Genomic DNA, 20243 nt, shown 5'->3' with positions numbered 1-20243 from the left:
AAGTCAGTTAACGCCTGTAAAATGTCATTACAACAGACACACACCGCCTCTATGCACACTTTCATAACCTCTGGGTAAAAAAAAAAAACATCCTCCCAAACAAACTAATGTTCCACTAATGTATGATTATGATGTTGACAATTGTGTTTGTTATTGAATCAGGGGTTGACCCTTCCTCTCCAGGGGAAGGAAAAAGAGAAGAATTACTACTGAGACATATAAATGTAGATATTGAGATGATAAATTCAGTACCAACATTCCACATACAGTATATAATGTATTATAATAACGAGAGGAAAAATACAAATAACCGTAAGAACAACATTCTTGCAATATTGTTCTACTAATGAGATTGATGTGAATTGTGTGGATCCAGTATTAGAGTGTGCCATATTCAAAATAAGCCGGTTGGGGGTAATAACATCATTAAATAATAGCAAAACTGAGAAGTTTCACATAAAAGAAAAATTAAAAGAAAAAGAAAAACAAAATTTGGCAAACAATGACTGGACAATTTATCATTTTCAAAAATTAAATGTCAGTAACACTACTTCTCTACAAAATAACTTATTTTTTGGGTTTGTGGGAATGTGTGCTGCTTCAGTCCTGGGTGGTTTTAGTTCACATGACTTAGAAATACTGTAACTATGACTGTGGCTCTAGTTTCAACAGGGAAAATAATCTGGAGGAGTGCTTCCCGGCATTTAACTAGTCATATACTGTTTATTCACTGTATGGAGCCCACACACAGCAGATCTGCAACCATTAATCCTCCAGAGGGAGATTCAAGCTCAGTAGGAACATTTTTATCAGGTAAACTCTGGTGACTTTTGTTCTCCTGTCTCAGTTTTACTGAATGAGTCACACTATGAACCAAAAGCACGAAACCCATGCAGAATATGATTATTCCGGTTTAAAGATGCTTTATTGGACAGTGTATCACAAGTTTGACAAACTTTATATACATATAATACATATTGTAAATCATTTCTTAGGTGTAATACTTGTATTTAGCATTTCCTTCCTTCTTCCATTCTTCCTTTCCTAGTGGGTAGGATGACAGTGCAGGTGCCTCGTAGAAGTGTGGGACATATAGTAGGTGAGTATGACATACAGAAAATGTACCCAAGCAGATTTAAAGCGTGCATGTTGTGGTTTTATGCAAACATCTAAACCATTATATCAGAACATCTACTCATACTTTCAGTTTTTTTTTTTAAAAGAATCTTTTAATACATTTTCAGTAAACACCCAGTGAGAAATATACAAAAATAAAAAAATCCAAAGAAGGGAAAAAAAAAAAAAAAAAAGTAACAGGAACACATGTCAAATACATTAGTAACTGTATTATGTTTACAATCTTAGTTCTGTTTCACAGGTGTTTTCCCACAGAAAAAAAGGAAAGTTTTAAAAAATTTATCTCAAAGTTCATAGCAACATATTTACTAAAGAAACCCCAACATTATTTTCCAATATAAAATATTTTTCCAAAAGGACTCTTGTTTAATTGAACATCTTAAAGGTGATCTGTTCAGTAATAATCATTTCCTTGCACCATTCATTATAGGAAATGGCATTCCTTTCAACAGCATTTTTGGTTTTCCAGCTTTCCAGTAAGCATAACCCTACATACCAGTACTGTTACCTTAAATACAAAATAATAAAGGCTTATGTTTAAAATGAACACTAGCCATTTTAGCACTGGTGAATTTTAGAGATTTTTCTATCCTGAAGAATATCCTGAAGAAACGGATAGATCCCTCGGAGACAAAGGTAAGTTAACAGAACTTTATTTACAAGGAGAATGAGGGTCATCTTACGAACGCAGGCAGCAGGAAGGCTGGCTGAAGAGCCACAGGGCAACAAAAGGAGAGGAGCTTGGTCCATGCAGGGATAAACATCAAGGTCTGACAGGGAGTGAATGTGGTGCTGGGGTATATAAGGGCTGGTGAGCAAATGGGAAACAAGTGTGACTGGTTAGGGATCTGAGGAGTGATTGGCTAAAGGGCAGGACTGAAGTGAATGTGGCAGGCTGAGATGATGAGGAACAGGTGTGGATGTTCAGGGGATGTGGAGGCTGTGGTGCCTGGCTGGACCAGGTGAGGGTGTGACAGTTTGGTTACAACTTAAGCAAAGCAGATGGTTGTCCTGAGTTTTTGGGCTTCGAGAAGCCATAATGAGCAGTTTTGACTAAAATGAAAATGTCATAATGACCCTTGTTGTAAGTTAACACTGGCCTCACTTTATGTATATTTCTAAACAATTTTCAAAAATGCAGTTACAGATATAACTACTAGCACTTAATACAACCAAATATGCACATAACGTGAGCACATTTTATATATATAAATCATAATATATATATATATATATATATATATATATATATATATATGAATTTAAAAAAGTTAGATTCAAGCTCTTATAATCCATCTGAAGTTAATAATAAATGTGAATGCATTGATCAGTATGACAATGACGTGATCTGGAAATGATTCATTCTTCTCCCAACTTTTGATGCTTAAAGTATAGTTTTCTCTCTTCCATTTTTTAATATACTTAAACAAACACCTAAAGTCTGTTTTTGGATTTAATGAAAACAAATAATAAACAAATAAATAAATAAACAAATAGATAGAAATACAACCATACACTGAATTAAAGAGGGATGTTGTCACCGATTCTGAAAAGTCAAGCCCATGCACAAGTTCAACAAATTCCATTAGACTATTGACAAACCATGAATTTCTCACATAATGATCATGGTAATGTAGTTAATCAAATTAATTTCTGAAACTTTATTTTGACACCACCCAAAAAAAAAAAAGAAAAACAAAAAACTTAAGTGGAAATTAAGCCTACAACAGAAATATGTTTAGAAGAAGACTGAGTTAAATACCAGGCTATAATTTACACACTACAATTTACCCTTGGATATTCTTATTGAGAACAATTTAGTATTTTCCAGTTAATTTTCCATTTCTTTAATTTCATGTGGGAGTGACCAGCTGTTTGGAGGAAACAGATAAGAAGGCATTTTCATGAATGACTTTGAGTTGTGTTCATAACTGTGTTTATAGACTAGACTGTAGCTTAAACAAGAGGGTGGAATGGTCTCAAAGAGTCTATTTCTAACAAAGTCACCTTAACAATCATTTGCAATAACAGATCTACTATCCTGACAAAAGAAAGACTTACAATCACAATGACAGAGTTACCAAAGTAAAATACTAAACAGGATTTAGGCAGCTGTAATCATGCACTTACTTCAGGCTCATTTTACTCAGTAAGGAAAATTTGATCAAGTTCAACCTCAAACCACCTCTTTCATTTGTGAATATTTAAATAGTTTTGCTTTGATTTGTTTAAAACATTTAAATAGTGTATAGTTAATATTGATCATGGCTTCTTTTTTTAAAACTGGTCTTCAAAGTATTCTAATGTTGAATCTTCTTTTTTCCTTTCTAATGTAAATTCTATTAATGATTTCACTGTTAATGTGCTTTAAAAGTAATTTTAGCACAGTTCATTAACTTTTTTTCTCAACTTTGTTTTTTCAAGGGAGATTATTATTTTGCTGATCAGTATGACAGTTGGTAACCATTAGTTTGCTACAGTTAGCAGATATGCTCAATGCTTGTTATACAAATTTACACTATACTTTATTTCTTTTAGCTTCTGCTTGTCATACACATAGTGAACTGTGTGTGCTGTGTATTTATTTGAGCAATGTGTAGATTTTGAAGAGACAATGTTAGCTAAAATGCAATAGCAAGTTAGGTCCCAGATTCTGGATTTTTGGGATCGCCGCTGGCTCCTGAATGTCATTCCAATTTATTTATCAATTAGGTGGCAGTCACGTGCTAGTCATACAGCTATGACTGTACCTGCCAGCACTTAAATCTCAAAACAAGAGTGAATAACAAAAAGAGAATCTTGCAGGGGGTTTTTGCAGGGTTATTGGGGCACTAACCACATCTTTAGCTGTGCTGCTCATTACACAGAAGCACAATTTTACAAGTTATATGTTGTTGTAAATGTGACTAATCTGGCTTTCCAATGACACATTACCAGTTTTTATTATGAAAGGAGAGAAACGATCAACAAAATGCAAAAAAAAACAAAAAAAAAAAAAAAACAAACAAACTTTAAAATAAGTTTAGAAAAAGAAATGGTTTTGAATTGAGATCCTGAAACAGCTCTTCTAAAACAAAAATGGCAAAGGTCAAGGTTTCCAAATGGTCATCAACAAACTCGTGGTGAAATAACAGGGGCAACATTTTGATGGTCATTGTTAGTGTGGGTGACAGTCAGGAGCCCCATGGGCCCTCAAATGGATTTACCCAGCCAAATTTTAGGTGTAAGATATTATCCGTTCTGCTTAAACTGTCTTTCATCTGTATTTATTTTTCTCCAGCATAGTTTGGTGCTTAAAACAAAGCAAACAATTGTTGCAAGACTATTACTTCTCGTCCCTCTTGATAATCTAGCTTATGTTCCTCATCTTTTCTAACACCGCCACCCAGCGGCACAACTTGGTCACACCTCGATAAAAAAAAAACAAAAAAAAAAAAAACACGTCACATCTGACTACATCTCCCATCATGCCTCTGTCCAGGAGGTAGGCAGTCATGCGGATGGAAACAGGAGTTGGCATCCGTTGCGCTGTAGGAAGAAGAAAGTTCGAAGAAAGATGCACGAAGAGGAGGATGGCAGCGAAGCAAACTCATGCACAGCCCCGCGGCTTGTGGCCTTCAAGTCTGTGGACGTGGCTGAGGTCGAGGAAGCGAAGGAGCAGGCCTCCAAGCTGTGCGGATACTTAAACAAACTCTCCGGCAAGGGGCCTCTCAGGGGCTACAAGCTGAGGTGGTTCGTGTACGATCCCAGGAAATGTTACTTGTATTATTTTAAGACTCCTCAAGATGCATTGCCACTCGGATACATTGAAATAGGCGATGCGTGTTTCAGCTACGACGTGGAGGGGGAAGAGGGGCACTTTGAGATCCGCACAACCGGGAAGGAGTTCCTCTTAAAGGTAGAAACTTTTCAGCATGTGTATGACAGCACTGAAACCCAGCCGATCCTATATTTTTTGCTGTCAATTGCTACTTCCTTTCTTATTCTGTAAAGGCAGCAGACACACCCTTTTTTCTCCTTCACTTTTGCTTTTGTGCAGCCACCCAGCCATTTCTGAAGACAGGAATTTGGTTGTTTATTTAAATTAAATTAAAATAAAAAATCAGTATGGTGTGTTTGTTAAACATTAGCCTAATCAGTGTGTTATCCAGCTGATTGCAACTAAGGCTGCTGTCAGTCCATTGTTTATGTCCGTGGGTCACAGCATCTCATGTGATGCTCTCCTGCTCTTCTCTGCTGTCACATGACTAACTGAAACAGGTGGCTTGGCTTTTACTGAAGTCTACATGCTTTTCAGCAGATGGTGTGACTGGTTAAAGCCAAACAGCTTGTATGGCCAGAGGCTGAAACTGAGACTGAAACCAAGCGTCTGTGCTTCTTCACATGACTGATCTGAATAGTAACCTGCTTTTTATAGAGCTGTTGGATAAATTCCTAAGAACTGAACCTTTTGAAAGACGACGTTCTTATTTTGTTCCATCCAGGTGCATAACTTTGTGTGTGCATTTGTGTGTTTTAGGCCCCTAGTAAGCAAGTGATGCATTACTGGCTGCAGCAGTTGCAGCAGAAACGGTGGGATTACAGTAACACACGAGGTACCGGGCAGCGAGATAGCTGGAGCTCCCCGATGGTGCTGTATCCTCCCACCGGCCTCGTTGGCAAAGATACTGGTAGGCAGATACACTCAAACATACACACTCATCTAATATTCATGTTGGACTCTCATCTTCATTGCTCTGTCTCATCATTCCCATGCACCAACTCAATGTAAACTCATTACACAAGTGCTACAAACAAATGAGTCAGACTCAATTTGTTGCAGATTTCCCATGATCCTCTGGAAAAAGTATGTAGGAGTCATGGTGTCTGATAAACAGGGAATCAACACAAGGAGAAAGAAAGAGGAGAGTGCAGGGCTTTCTTTTGCTTTAAAACATTCAGAGGCCAAATCTAGGTATGTTTTCAAGGCTCATAAGCACTCCAAGGTTATTGGGATTTTATATATGACTAGTAAGTTTCTTCTGGTTGTAAATAAAAAAAATAACCCAGTATTGTGAATGGCTGCTCACAAGAAATGTAAACATTGATTATTTTTTATCTGTAGAAGCATTTTGAAATACCTCAGAGAGCATTGTTGGAAGCCCAGCGTGACCCTTGTGCTGGTATGAATGGTACCTGGAGAAGCAGAGAAGATTTAAAAGGCTACTATGATAAAATCCAAGCTCTCCTGGTCTACAAGCTGGTCTCTGCCATGCACGATTCTGTCTCATCAGATTAAACAAAAATGAGATTGTTTAGATTTTTTGCTTCCTTTCATCATTTTGAGGTGCTTGTCAGGGAGTGGGCCAGAAAACCTTTCCAAGTTAACTGTATCTTTTGAAAAAAGTACTATGGTTATAGAGGAAAACAGTATCAGCACATCAGAGCGGTGCAGGCAGGCCCCATCTCTGTGAGAATCTGTAAAGGGAACTAAAGACCACAGTGAGTACGGGGAACTCAAAGACTAGGAGATTTTAGCAAAATCTCAGCGGAGACATGCAACAATCTTGCTTTCAGTTAAATATTTTGATTAGATTTACTTTCATTTGATGGTACATAATGACTGTCATTGGTTACTGAGAAAGGGAACAAACTGATGCTAATGTCATGCACAATGCCTTCTCATCTGTCATGTGTTCCCAATCGTCCCAGCCAGAAGGAATCTATCAACACCAGAAATCTTGGACTTTATTCTGAATGTAAACTGTTAAGGCATAATTCACCGTAGAAGCACCTCGGTTGATTGATTGTAAAGCAGAGCGACTTATGTGTTATCAAGATCCAAACAGCATCTGCACACTAATCCTTGGATTTCCCCTTTTCTCCTGGATGCAAAGAGGCTCTACATTGTCTGGTTTTAAATATCATGCATTTGTAAACCATTCCCATTCTGGGTGTTATCATTGCTGAGTAAAGGTCATTTTAGGTCTGTGTGTGTTGTCACACTGCAGTACAAACTTCACAGGTTTTTATGTGGATTCCTGTTTTGTAGTAAGCTCTCTTACGTTAGACTTTCAGAGTTCAAGTAAACAATGTATATAGTATAGTATAAAAAATGTTCCACATAGATTAAATCTAACTTAAATTCAAATGCAGGTTTTTGTATTGTTTTTTTTTTGTCAAACAGCTGGTGAGAGGCTGAGACTCAGGCTGACGGTTATTTGTTGTTTTGTTTAGTTTTTTTTTTCATATGTGACACTTCTGCTTGTTTTGTTCTGCAGCTCAGAGACATGAACTGTGAATCCTGCTTCCCATTCCTGACACATACACACACACACACACTAACGGCTGACATAGTGTTCTTGTCTAAAATGTTCTTTGTGCACATCTGTCTTCAAAAGACAAAAAATACCTGTCTTATCACTGCTGCTCAGCGGTGGTATAGGGGTGTTTAGTCTAACTCTTGAATAGTGAGCCTAATGCAAGAACGACCTTTTTGAATGGCTGATCTTATGAAACATAGCTGCTCTGCCGCCAGTTGTCTTCAGCTGAGCCACCAACCAGACCCAGAACATTATGAGGCTTTTAAAATAATCACGTAGAAAAAAAAAAAGATGCTGACTTTATCCCACTTATAAGCAGTATAGAAAGCACATGGGATAACAGTAATTTCTCTCTGCTGGATCATTTTATCTTGTGGAACTGTTTATAACAAAAGACCTTAATGAGTTTTACATGAAAGTTTACCAATTTAAATAACTCATAAGGTGTTTATGCGTATGCAAGGTCTTCCTGTCTTCTTCACCTTTCTTTAGCTTCACACTTCAGTGTATTTAAAGATTGAGAAAATAGCTCTTGGTGTTATGTTGAGCTCTTTTTGTGTGAGCAGCTGAAAGGTGAAGACAGTACCAAAAGTACTTTGTAGTAATTTCTACATGAAACAGCAACAGTTGCAGCTTATCTGATGTTGTCATGTTCCTCCAGCTGTCACCATATAAGCATAAAAAGTGCCTCATTCTAACACATTTTTTAGTAACACAAACGTCTCTATATAATCTTTTTCTTTACTAATTTCACTATTATTTCCCAGTTTAAAGCTTTACCAACAATCTTCTGAAACTGTCATTAGATATGCATTTATCTCGCTGCTTAGCCGTGCACCTTTAACCACCTACAGAGTGGAAACAGAAGAGGTTTTATTTGTTCACTGTGCGCTTGTTTTGGTAGTTTCCTGTGTTTTCTCACTCTTTACAAAACCTTGACCTTCGTAAGCGGTGGTGAAATGTGTGAGAGCTGTGAAATCAGCCAGACTTTCAGTGCTGTCTGCTTTACTTGAATTCTTCCTGTGGCTCTGTTTTTATGTTTCTCCTTTTTAGTCAAAGATTAGCATGTGTAAGCTTTCCTTGTAGTTAAGGCTTATCTGACATTAGACTGGGAAAACCCTAAAAAGAAATGCAACTGTTAGGTAATTAAGATTTATTCTGCCTTTAAAAAGTGTGCTACATGAGTTAAATGTAGCTCAGTAAAACAATTTAGCTTTTCTTTTAGTTTAAAGGTCTGATCATCTGGCTTCTCATCTGACATGGCAGCCTGAATTTAGATCAGGTTGGCCTTTTTATGAAATGTTTCACTCTCTGAGCTATCTATATTAGGCTGGAAAATAATAATTTAGTTTCAGAAATGCCATAAGGCATTTAGAAAGCTGTTTTGTGAAGCAGAGAGATCCACTCTGCTGTTGCTGGCATTCTTAGTCACCCCAACAATTGCTTCACTTTACACAGGAATTCATTCAGTCGCAATGACTATTTCCTTTCAAATACCAAATAGAGGCGAGCTCTTTTTGCCAAACAGTTGTTGTCGAAGAAGTTTTGTTATTTGTTTTTATTATAGTTACTGATTTTAATGCACTCTTTGTTGTCTCTCAGATACCTTCCTGTTTGAGAAGCCAAGTGAAAGCATGGAGAAGGTCCGCAGCGACTTAGCCGTGGAAAAACACACAGGTGTTGAAGGACTGGTGGGGATCCAGTCTGCCAAGGGGCATTCTGCTGGGTCCACGAGCCCCCTGAACTTCTCCCTTAAAAACTTTGGTACAGAGCTCAGGTAAGACCACAGCCACATTGAAAGCTTTCTGAAGCTGGTTTGAACCTGCCAAACAAGTACAAGTAGTTTGTCTGCTTGGTGCCATTATTGAGCTGCATTGAGGGAAGAAAATACCTTTGGTTCTTCCTGAAAACTGACTGCAGTGAGAGGAAGTGGATACATTCATAGATCAGAAGTTGGTCCACTACGCAGCCGTCTAGAAGTTCCCCCTGTGCGTCTGGTCTCAATGAGATGACTCATGGTGATGTGCCGTTTTACATAGGAAATCATTATAAGAGAAATGTGGTGGCAGCGAAGAAGGAAAGCACACAGCTGAATCAGTGTCACATACAATCTTTTCTGATTTGTCAAATTTATCTTTCCAAAAGAAATCCCAACACTTCAGTGAAGAAACTGAGAAACTGCAGACCAGCTAATAATCAGGATTCAGGAGAGTCAAAACTTCACTGAGATGTCTTCAGACTTTCTGTATTAAGCATTGTATATACCACCATCCTCTTACACAGGTGTAGATTGTCAGACACACATGATGAGATGATGAGGTGACGCCGCTTAGATTATTTCACCATCCCTGGTTCTTGGTTTTGTGCTTTGTTAACAGGACTTAAAAGAACATGCTCCTCCCTTCCTGTTCATCAGAAAATCACTCAAAGAAAGTTATCACATTACTGTTGTTACTTTATTGAGTCACAGTGATGAAAACCCTGATATAATACATGGTTCTCTCATGATCTTGTAAGTTGTTTGACGCTCTAGTAGCCTGATATAGTTTCTAATATTAAATGATTTGCTGTGTTTTTATGTATATTTGGAAATGGGATCATTAATTCATGGATTGTTGTGCTACAATTGTTTTTATTTTCCTTCAGGTGCAGTATCAATCATGGTTTATTGAATTGCAGAGGGTTAGTGTTGTCATATTTGTGGTTTTGAGTGGATTTCATGTCCTTTTCAGGAACTCCATGTCTTATCTGCGGCAGGGCAGAGGAGGTGAGAACAGACGCAGTGTGTTTTACACCCACAACAACAACAGCAACTCGGAGGACTGGGAGATGGTTGATGCTCCTACCAAGGACTTCCCTGAACAGAAAAATCATCCATATACACACAGACGTAAGTCCTCTCTGCGTTGCCTCTCTGGTCAGAGTTTAATAGACCACTTGCATTCCTCCTGAGGATCACATGTGAGCTTTTCTTCTCTTACAGATTCCTTTGGGTCAGCATTCACCTTTGATTTTGGGCGCAATGCCTCGCGGCCTAGGAGACCTGTGCCCCGAGGCATGATGGGATCAGGGAGGTTTGGACGCAACGCAGAGACACGCAGCTCTGAGAATCCGTCGGTGGAATGTAACGGCAGCAAATCTCTGGACATGCAGCTCCGCCTTCAGAGCCAGCAGGAAGAGCTGAGCCAGATGCGACAGGAACAAGTCCAACTCAGAGAAGAGCTGACCAGTCAGAAGGTACAGTTCTGCATCTTATTTTTTTTATTTTTTTGGTTTTATTTAAGGTGTAGTGGCTCATGTTATGGAACACATGAAAGCATGATACTCTGGGAAAGAGTGGTCTGCAGAAGGGATCATGTTTTGTTATGAAAATCTAACCAAATGCTCCTAAAACTGGGTATTTTCGTTTTAGCAAATTAAACTCAAGCATCAGGTTGTGATCTTGGAGTGACTGACAGAGTCTTTTGTGATGCGCTCACTTACACAGGAAGGCAGCCAATGATTATTCTTGCCTAAGCCAGAAATGAGGGAACAGCACTGCTGAGAACAGTCACAGCTGTGGTTGTTCTTCCTATAATACTCTGTTCTCTGTTTTTGCCTTTTTTAGACAAACTGATTGGGCACAGCAGCTAATAGAGTTGCAGTCATTCAGTTTGACTTGGTCCCACCTGATGAAACATGTGTGTGTTTCTCTCTCAGATCTAGAGCACTGGGTAGTTTTACCTTTTGAGCATTGTGGGGGTTGAATTGTCATTTTCGAGCAAATAAGTTATTTTCTTTTACAAGATAAATTGATAAACATAATAATATGCAACAAAAGCTAAAAGTTGAACCTCACAAATGGGTTTTAATTTCATGTTTTTTTGATTCACTAAAGGGTAAGAGATAAAAGGTTTTGCTTTGAACTTTTCAGAAACAACTGTTTGTAATTAACAACAGAATGCAATGATTTGCAAATTTCATTAAACCAGATTTTTCCAATAGGTCATCAAAATGTCAGATGCTGAAAGTGAGACATTTTACCATTTCATGGAAAATACAGTATTAGCTCATTTTGTTGAAATCTGAGAAACAGAAGGCTGGAAAAGTAATTGGCACAAATAAAAAAACAACTGGAGCAGCATTTAACAACTAATTAAAGTAAATGGCGAGAGGTTACTATCAGTATTACAGAGGGGCAGAGCTACTTATATCTAAAGATCGGCATTTTAAACAGTGTTCCAACTTCTTTTGGGGGGGTTGTACTAAACTTTTTTTTCTTCAGATGGTATGACCAAGAACTTATAAACATGTTAGCCAAAAAGTTAGTCACATGTACATCAATACAAATGCATGAACCATCTGTTTGTACACTGACCACATGTTTCTGCTATAATATATTATTAATGATGCCCAACGTGAAGCTTCAATAAATGGGTAATTTATCAGTTCCCCAAATGCATTAAACAAAGTCTGTCCCAGCGACTGTCTTTGTTTCTGACTCATCAGTCTTTTCAACAAAATTCCACATATTTACTATGCTGCTGCATGTGATCAACGGCTGCAAATTAATGTTTTATCTAATGTAATATTTACCTTTTTTTTAACATAAATATATAAATCAACATATATTGCAACTGAAGAAATGTGACTACCCTCTTGTAAGGTTACATATGCTGGAAATTGCCAGAGCGCTTCATTAAATGGCTACAAAGGACTTTATCCAAAAAAACGAGTCATGTACATGGATAATGTTTCAGTAATTCATGTTATAGCACATAGTATGATTAATATGTTGTCAAGCAGGCAGCAACTATAAAAAAAAAAGCTGCAAATTCTCCGCATGGCCTAATCCTGTTGTAGCTTCCTCCTTGTTGGGGTTTAGGCAATAAGAACGTGGCAGTTTACTTGACTGTTGTTTTATTCAGAATATTGTCTTAAATGTGGTTAATATCAGAGTTTTGCTTTCCATGTAAATATAACCATTTTATATACACTGTTCAAATGTTGAGCTTCACAGCAGAAATAAGCCTGTTTGTAATCTGATAAAAGGTCAGTTTTGATGTCTCTTGCTCATTTAATTGCTTATGATAAGTATGCAAGGTGCAAACTTTTACAGAACTCTGTGTATTAAGGTGCAAAACTATTCTTTATTAAGGTTGAGTGATGAGTGAGTGTCATACTTGTAATCCAAGAGATGTTAATGAAATCCTGGGAACTGTGCAAATACTTTTAAAGCCATGAATTTCACCCTGCACAATAGTGTGCTGATGAAAAATGTTCTTTATCCTTCAGGAGCTGGTGCGACTACTCCAGCAGACTCTAAGAACCTCCCAGTGTGACAGACCCACAGTGCACCATCCAGCTCCAGATTCCTCTGCATCTTCAGAGCTGACTCAAACGTCAGTCCTAACCCGGGAAGAAGTCAGTCAGCTGGAGGCACTGCTTCAGGAAAGGGATGAACAGATTCAGTCCTTGAGTGGCCACATGGAGCGTCTCTCCCTGGAGAAGGAGAGCCTGCAGCAAGAGCTGAAGGGACTGAAAATCAAAGTGGGGGAAATGAACGACCAGCTGGGAATGCTGATGGAGACCATCCAGGCTAAGGATGAAGTTATCATGAAGCTGTCGCAGGAGAGCTTAGAACAGAGCGGGACTCAGACTGAGGCCGGTTCACCACCACCCCACAAAGAGCAGCACGAGCTGGACATCCTCAAGGTACTAAAACGAACACTTCAGGCAAGTCTGTAGCTTTAAAAGATGACAAAGCAGCATATTAATGATGTGAATATTTTTTGTCATTTACAGGACAGTCTTCAGGGTTACAAGTCCCAAAACATGTTTCTGAACAAAGAGATCCTGGAGCTGACACTGTTGCGCAGAAATGCAGAGAGTAGAGAAAAGGCTTTAGAAGCAAAGGTATGACTTTGTCTTTAGTTGTTACCAGTTTTTTTAAACTAATAATAGAAACAGGAAGTCTGTTTTTGAGGAAGTCTAGTATTAATCTTAACTGATGCTTCACAAACCTAAAAGTATGAAAACTGAAAACCAGCCTATGCTTTCGCCCTGTCTTCCTTGTTTCAGTGTACGGCTCTAGAGGCCAAGCTGTGCCAGGTGGAGAGTAAGTATTTAGTGCTTCTTCAGGAGGTGAAGACCCCTGTGTGTTCTTCTTCAGACCAGAATCCTGCCCACGACGTCATTTCCAGACTACTGGAGGATGCACTACAGGCAGAGAGCCCCGACCAGCACGAACACCAAATCTTCAAACCAAATATCGTCAGGTGTGTAAAAAATAAGCCGTGATGATGGAACAGAATAATAAAAAAACCCCGAAAAGTTTAGAACACAAAACATTTTATTCACTGCTTATTTAAAGATATTCAATAAAAAAAGAAGGAAGATTCAGTTCGTGATAAGAGACTTTGTTGCAGTAATAGTCGTGACAGATTCAAATACAATGACATTACAAGACCTGTTCTACGTTAATAACTGCTTGCGGTTGCTTTTGACTGGAAAAACTTGGTCTGCTACTTGGTCTTTCTGTCACTATTTGCTTTAACTGTTGAGCAAGTTCAGACTCGTCTCAGCTCAGATATATTATTAGATATTTGGTAAAGTTCAAAGTAACTTTGAAAGAATAAAAATACGTCACCAGCTTTCAGCACATCCTTGGATCAAGTTACTGTTGCTGATTGAAAAGGATTTCTCCTGATGTTTTTTTCTTAGCGAGTATGATATCTATGGCTTCAAGACGGTGCCTGAGGAGGAAGAAGAGGAGGAGAGGCTGATTGCAAAGGTGAGAGCGTTGGAGCTAAAGTCCCTTTCCATGACAGACCAGGAGGTGTCCATCGGGGTCAAGTGGGAGAACTTTCTGGCCAGCACTATGAACAGAGACCTGGTTCGTTGCCCTGAGCTCAAGGCTCTGATTCGCTGTGGTGTTCCCCACGAGCACCGCTCCAAGGTGTGGCACTCATGCATTTCCTTCCATGTTAAAAAGTTTCGGGACCACTTGGCACCAGATTATTATGAGACCTTACTTAATGTGGCTCTGGAAAAGCCCAACCCGGCTTCGAAGCAGATTGAGCTGGACCTGCTGCGTACTTTACCCAACAACAAGCACTACGCCTCCCCCGGTGCTGGAGGTGTGCAGAAACTCAGGAACGTCCTACTGGCTTTTTCCTGGAGGAATCCAGATATTGGCTACTGCCAGGGACTAAACAGGTACTGGAGGAGTTGTAGTTTCCCATATTCTCTCTTTTGTGCCTTGTAACTATGACTATTTATTGTATGTCAATTTTTCAGACTAGCAGCGATCGCCTTGCTCTATTTAGAACAAGAGGATGCCTTTTGGGCACTAACAGCCATAGTGGAGGTCTTCATGCCAAGAGACTATTATACCAAGACTCTGCTTGGCTCTCAGGTAAATAACATAAAGAGACAAAGGGGAAAGCTGCCTGCTCTCTGCTGTCAGTGATGTCACATTCATATGACAAAGGCTGCAGCTCATGACCTACAGCCACAGGAATGCAACCCAATGATCTGCACTGTTTTCTCTCTTTATCACTTCTGGATTTGACCTGCTGTTAGAATAGCAGACTCAGTTCCCATAAAAATGTCAATATTTTATTGCTTGCTCTGCAGGTTGACCAGCGTGTTTTCAGGGACCTGATGAGCGAGAAGCTGCCACGCCTTCATGCCCACTTTGAGCAGCACAAGGTCGATTTCTCTCTCATCACATTTAACTGGTTCTTGGTGGTGTTTGTGGACAGTGTGGTGAGCGACATCCTCTTTAAGATTTGGGATGCCTTCCTGTTTGAGGGACCAAAGGTAAGAAACTCAGAATTTAAAGCTGTAGTTAGCTTGGATAGATCCAGAAAGCTTTGGAGAAATGGCATAAAGATAATTTTATGGATTCAGATTTGAGCCACGTAGACTTTTAGTCTTGTTTATTGAATTTGCAAAGGAAATAAATGGATTGTTAATTTCCACAAAGACTTAAAAAATCTTTATCACTGGAGATGCAGACGACAGAGCCATCTGCTTCCTGATTGGACAGTGTGACTTATTAGGTTGCCACTTTTAAACCAGGTTCGTGGTGTAACACTCGGTGTGATAACTGTGACAGATGTTGACAGTGACACTTCTGCTTTTTATCTTTGTGTTACTTCAGTTTCTTCCACAAAATTTAAATTTTTTTACACCAAAGCAAACTTCAGATTTTTATACCAATAAATTTTACAGGGCCACAAAGCTTGATTTCTACACCTAGTAACACTGAAAATATTCGTGAACATTACAACTCTGAAGCGAGGCTGGAACGCACAAATTAAAACTCCTGAATTAAAGAGGAAAAAAGCTAAATCGTTTCACCGCAAGGTTTGCTGTTGTGCACTGCCTGTAGACCAAACCAGTGCGTCATGCTCCACACCTTCTTCTACCTCTTTCCCCGTCCTCCAACCTGCCTCGTCTGACGAGGAATTTGCAAACTGCAAAACACAATGAGCAAAACAATATCAATTTGTGGAACATGTCAAAGTAACTTATAACTATTCTGTTGTTACTTACTGTCCAGGAGAAGAGGCAGATTTATTTGTATAGCTCATTTCATGTAGAAGTTCGAAGTGCTTTACATAAAACATTAAGAGCATTACTGATGGTGCAAAGAAGGCATTAAAATGCAGTAAAAGGCAGCAACAAAAAGCAAAAATAACAATAAATCATAGATTAAATTGAAATGATTAAAAGCAAGTTGAGTTAAAAGATACTCGCAGTGTTATCCACTTGCTATACTCCAGATGAAATTACACCTCTAGCTCTTCAGCCATTTTTTTAATTCCTTCCTAGAAATGATGAATTTCCACTTATTCCCCCTTTATAGAAAATTGTGTTATTAACAGTGAATTTTAAGTAGTTATTCCTACTAAAAAAACTTTAGTCACTTACTTTTAGTGTCCCACTGCTAAGCGATTTTTTTTTTTTTCCTCATAAATGTGAATTTATGGGCTGCAGACTCACAAATTTCTATTTTAAAGTCATGGATTACTTGTCAAACATAGCTTAAGCCATTGAAACAATCAAGTCGTGTATTGAGATTAGATTTAAATTTGTGTTTCTGTGTGTGGTCAGTGTGTGAACCAGCTAAAGACCTAAATGATTTTAGTTAATTCCGGGTTTTAAGGTGATATGAGGGGCTTTTTCCAATTTGTTCTGTAGTTTTACTTAAACTTGAGCCTGAAGATCTTGCTCAGCCATTATTATAGACCCTGTTTCAGCAGCAGTAAGAATCCCATTTGCACTCGTTCACTTTATAAGCCTCTACATTCTCTGAGATTTTCTCCCAATACAACACAGTGCAAATGAGGAATAACTGGTTCAGCATTAGCCAAAGGGTAAACAACATTAAAGTTGCAGTAACTGATGTTTAGCTGTGTTGTTATGAGAACAACAGGAAATGACTACTGGCAATCCCCACAACAGTAACTTTAGGGGCCAGAGAATTAAAAAAGTGACTTAGAAGACTGAACCTCTGTAGGATATAAATAGATATGATAGTTCTGTGTGGCTTCTACACTGTGAGGGACCTTTTTTTAAATAAGCTCAGTAAACAGTTTTTGCCTCAACACAAGTAAATGGGGACCAGACTTTGCAAAACATGCTTATAAACTAAATAAGCTCAGAAGAATATCACGGTTTCTGTCAGACGGGGAGCATCATAAGGTGGATTTTACAGCTCTGATTATTTCTTTTCCACAGATCATATTTCGGTTTGCTCTCGCCCTCTTCAAGTACAAAGAAGACGAGTTTTTGAAGTTGCAGGACTCCACAGCCATCTTCAAATATCTTAGATACTTCACACGGACCATCCTGGATTCAAGGTACACACTGCATGTACTGTGTTGGTCTTTGCAGCCACGTTTAAATTAATGTTCCAAAAACAGTGTGTCCGAATCACTAGGGAAGAATCGATAATCCTGAAATACCCAAAAAGATCTCCTCTTTGTGTGGCCAACGAATAAAAAAAAAAAAAGATAACAAGCCATCTGGAGTGTTATGAAATATAACGATGAGTTCAAGGACAACTTAACTCAGCCACCATTTTCAATAATTACACAAAATGCAGCACCTTGTTTTAGACTGATTTTAAGTACAGCTACACCTTTACCCTAAAATGTGTTGTATTTTAAGAAAAACTAAAGGCGAATAGTAAACTGATGTGTCTATCAGTAGTTTTGCAAGTACTTTATCAGTCACTATTCAAGAATGTATTACAGTATCTCATCTCAACATCAAGAATAGCGAGCATTTACCTTTTCATCCGATGGTGATGCAGTAATAGTTAAACATTCAAATAGATCATTAATTTTCTCTAAGAGGATTCTTCGTCAGGGTACTGTATGATGTGAAAAACACCAGCCTGTAAAATGTTGTTGAACAGGTGGGTGGAAGTCCTTTAACTGTTGATACATTTCATAACATCCTACTCATGGCTCAGCCCAAACCCTTACCTTCAGACCAATATATTAATAAGAAACTAAATCCAGTTAACTGAGTTTGTACAGAAACAAGAATATAATAGATCTTCTTGTATGTTTTTTGTTTGTTTTTTTTGCTTTCCAGGAAGTTGATGAACATCGCTTTTGTGGACATGAACCCATTCCCCATGAGACAGATCCAGAACCGGCGCTCCTTTCACCTGGAGAAAGTCCGTCTGGAGCTGACAGAGCTGGAGGCCATCAGACAGACCTTCCTCAGGGAGAGGGAGACGACTCAGGATAGACGGAGCTTCCTCAGTGATGATGAGGAGGACAACTAACCTGGAGCAAGGGATATTTTCAGGTCCTCATTCAGATGCTGAAGTTGGTCTCTGCTTCTTGGAACAATAAACTGAGTCAAATCAAAGCAAAGGACCAAAACATTGCATCAGCATTCCTGCCATTTTTTCTACTTTTGTTTTTTTTTTTTGTTTGTTTGTTATTTTTGCTGTATGTCTTATGTTTATGTCACTTCTCTTCAATGCAAAGCTTCACACTTGCTGCCCCAATCAGTATTTTCAAACATGTGGCTGTGACCTTTTCATAGTTTGTGATTTTAGTACCTGATGAAGGAAATGTTTTGTTTATTTGTTTCCAGATTTCAGTTTTTTTAAAATACATCCTACATTTTTTTATTCTTTTCTTACTTCATTTCTTATCTTTTTCAAATGTCCAGTCAACATCAGATGCACTTGAATCGTTGATGCTGAAATTGAAATATTTCTTCAACTCCCTGCCTTCAAACATGAATATTACTAATTATAGAGGATGGATCAAAAACTACATCTTACCATGTGTTCTGAATTGGATGAACAGCAAGAAAAATCTGCATTTTTACATGAATTTTTTTATTTGAAATTCTCAGTATTTAATTCTCATTATCAAACCAAGATTTAATAATCAGGCTAATTCTGTGAGCCAGTGTTGCCTTATTGGTTTTGTGATTGATACAAATAATTTGAAGAACCATTTAATCATTTAGATTTTTCCAAAGATTCTTGCTGTTTTGCATTTATATTCAGACTCAGATCATGTACCACCTTAAACTTGAAACCAGCATATCAGTGAACGCCTTCCTATAAATTGATTGATTAAGCGTGAATCTTCTATGATCTTATGATGTCTTTGCATTGGGCTTGAACTGCCCTGTATTGGAGCAGCGGTTTTAATTGTGTTACTTTATTGGGATTTCTGAATGCTCACATGGATTGTTAAAAGCTGGGATCGTCCAAACGAAAACTGCTGATGTATTTGCATCTTTTGTCCTCATGGTGGCAGTATAGCAGTGGTGAGGCATTTAGAGGTACCCTGCACATAGTGTGACGGTAGCTGATCAGAAATGGCTATATAGTCATTCAACAAAATTTTATTATGATGTGGGAAGTGTTTCACAAAAATGAACCACACTCAGTTAAATCGGACCTTTTGGTGCACACTCAGATACTTACAGAACCTTATTTTAATTCCTAACCAGTATGGGTAAGTTGATAACCCAACACAGCAGTTTAGAAATGAGTGTGCTGAGGTTTTAGTTAGCGTCCTGTGAAAACTTGGATTAATGAGGTTGTACATGAGATTGTCGAGCAAGTTTTTCTCACTAAGACCCTCCTTTTATGTACTGAAGTATTGTTTACAGCTTTCTTTTTTCCATTCGTGTTGGGCTGTTTACAGAGATTACTAAATCAACCCCCCTTTTTTCTCTTTTCCACCTTATTCTTTTATTGTCTGAACCTGTGAATTTAAAATGAAACAGATGTGTACAGGTAGAAATTTGCTAACTTTATTCATGAGAGCAGGTCTCTCATGGTTCTCTAAACATTTCCTCATGTCCACCCTGGATGCCAAATGGCACAAGCTGTAGATTACAAGGTTTACTCAATGCACAGCTTTTCAATCTAAGATTTGTTTGTATGAATTTAAATTTTTTATAATCGGTTTGCTTGTCTCAATGAATAAGCTATGTTGAAAATGATCTTTTTTCTTTTTCCTCATGCTTTTCCCAGCAGTGTATTGCACAAATGAGGCAACATGAATCTAGAATATTATAGGGCACTTCACTTTTTTGTATGTTAATCTGTCTTATGTTTTTTTGTGTATCAGCTTCATTTAGTAATTAAAGATTAAAGGCTTGTATCTTAAAGTATACACCACTCTGTTTTTGTAAAACCAGTTAAACTTCAATAAAAAATGAATGACTGTATCTGCTGTGCCTCATTTGTAGGTAAGAAGCAGTTTTATAAAATTAAAAAATAAAAAAAAAACTCCATGCTTTAGTAACTTCACTGTTCCTCAAACT

General features: G+C 38.1%; 1 protein-coding gene across 3 annotated transcripts; it reads left to right on the top strand.

Moving 5' to 3' along the window:
* Window positions 1-4639: 4639 nt before the first annotated feature.
* On the top strand, window positions 4640-20143 carry tbc1d2b (TBC1 domain family, member 2B). Of its 3 annotated transcripts, XR_006011892.1 has the most exons (15): window positions 4640-5035; window positions 5657-5807; window positions 9042-9216; window positions 10172-10329; window positions 10423-10676; window positions 12714-13133; window positions 13224-13334; window positions 13500-13696; window positions 14142-14636; window positions 14718-14835; window positions 15057-15242; window positions 17169-17290; window positions 18033-19272; window positions 19473-19478; window positions 19532-20143. XR_006011892.1 is itself a non-coding variant. In XM_041997515.1 (13 exons), exons 1-13 carry the CDS (start codon window positions 4694-4696, stop codon window positions 18226-18228), a joined length of 2925 nt encoding a protein of 974 aa, XP_041853449.1. In that variant the 5' UTR covers window positions 4640-4693; the 3' UTR covers window positions 18229-20143. The 3 variants fall into 3 exon arrangements, 2 of the variants coding, with proteins under 2 accessions (XP_041853449.1, XP_041853450.1); XM_041997515.1 differs by having other exon boundaries at window positions 18033-20143; XM_041997516.1 differs by lacking the exon at window positions 4640-5035 and adding an exon at window positions 5447-5536 and having other exon boundaries at window positions 18033-20143.
* The last annotated feature ends 100 nt before the right edge of the window (window positions 20144-20243 follow it).

The sequence above is a fragment of the Melanotaenia boesemani genome, chromosome 10 (assembly GCF_017639745.1).
Source record: "Melanotaenia boesemani isolate fMelBoe1 chromosome 10, fMelBoe1.pri, whole genome shotgun sequence".
NCBI classification, from domain to species: domain Eukaryota; kingdom Metazoa; phylum Chordata; class Actinopteri; order Atheriniformes; family Melanotaeniidae; genus Melanotaenia; species Melanotaenia boesemani.
This window is presented reverse-complemented; position numbering and strand designations above follow the sequence as displayed.

What these genes read in the sequence shown, in the direction of transcription:
- tbc1d2b (XM_041997515.1), top strand. Translation starts at nt 4,694, where the DNA reads ATGCACGAAGAGGAGGATGGCAGCGAAGCAAACTCATGCACAGCCCCG. An exon ending in CCTCGTTGGCAAAGATACTG is followed by an intron (nt 5,808 to 9,041) that starts GTAGGCAGATAC and finishes GTTGTCTCTCAG; the next exon opens with ATACCTTCCTGTTTGAGAAG. An exon ending in TCCTGTTTGAGGGACCAAAG is followed by an intron (nt 15,243 to 17,168) that starts GTAAGAAACTCA and finishes TCTTTTCCACAG; the next exon opens with ATCATATTTCGGTTTGCTCT.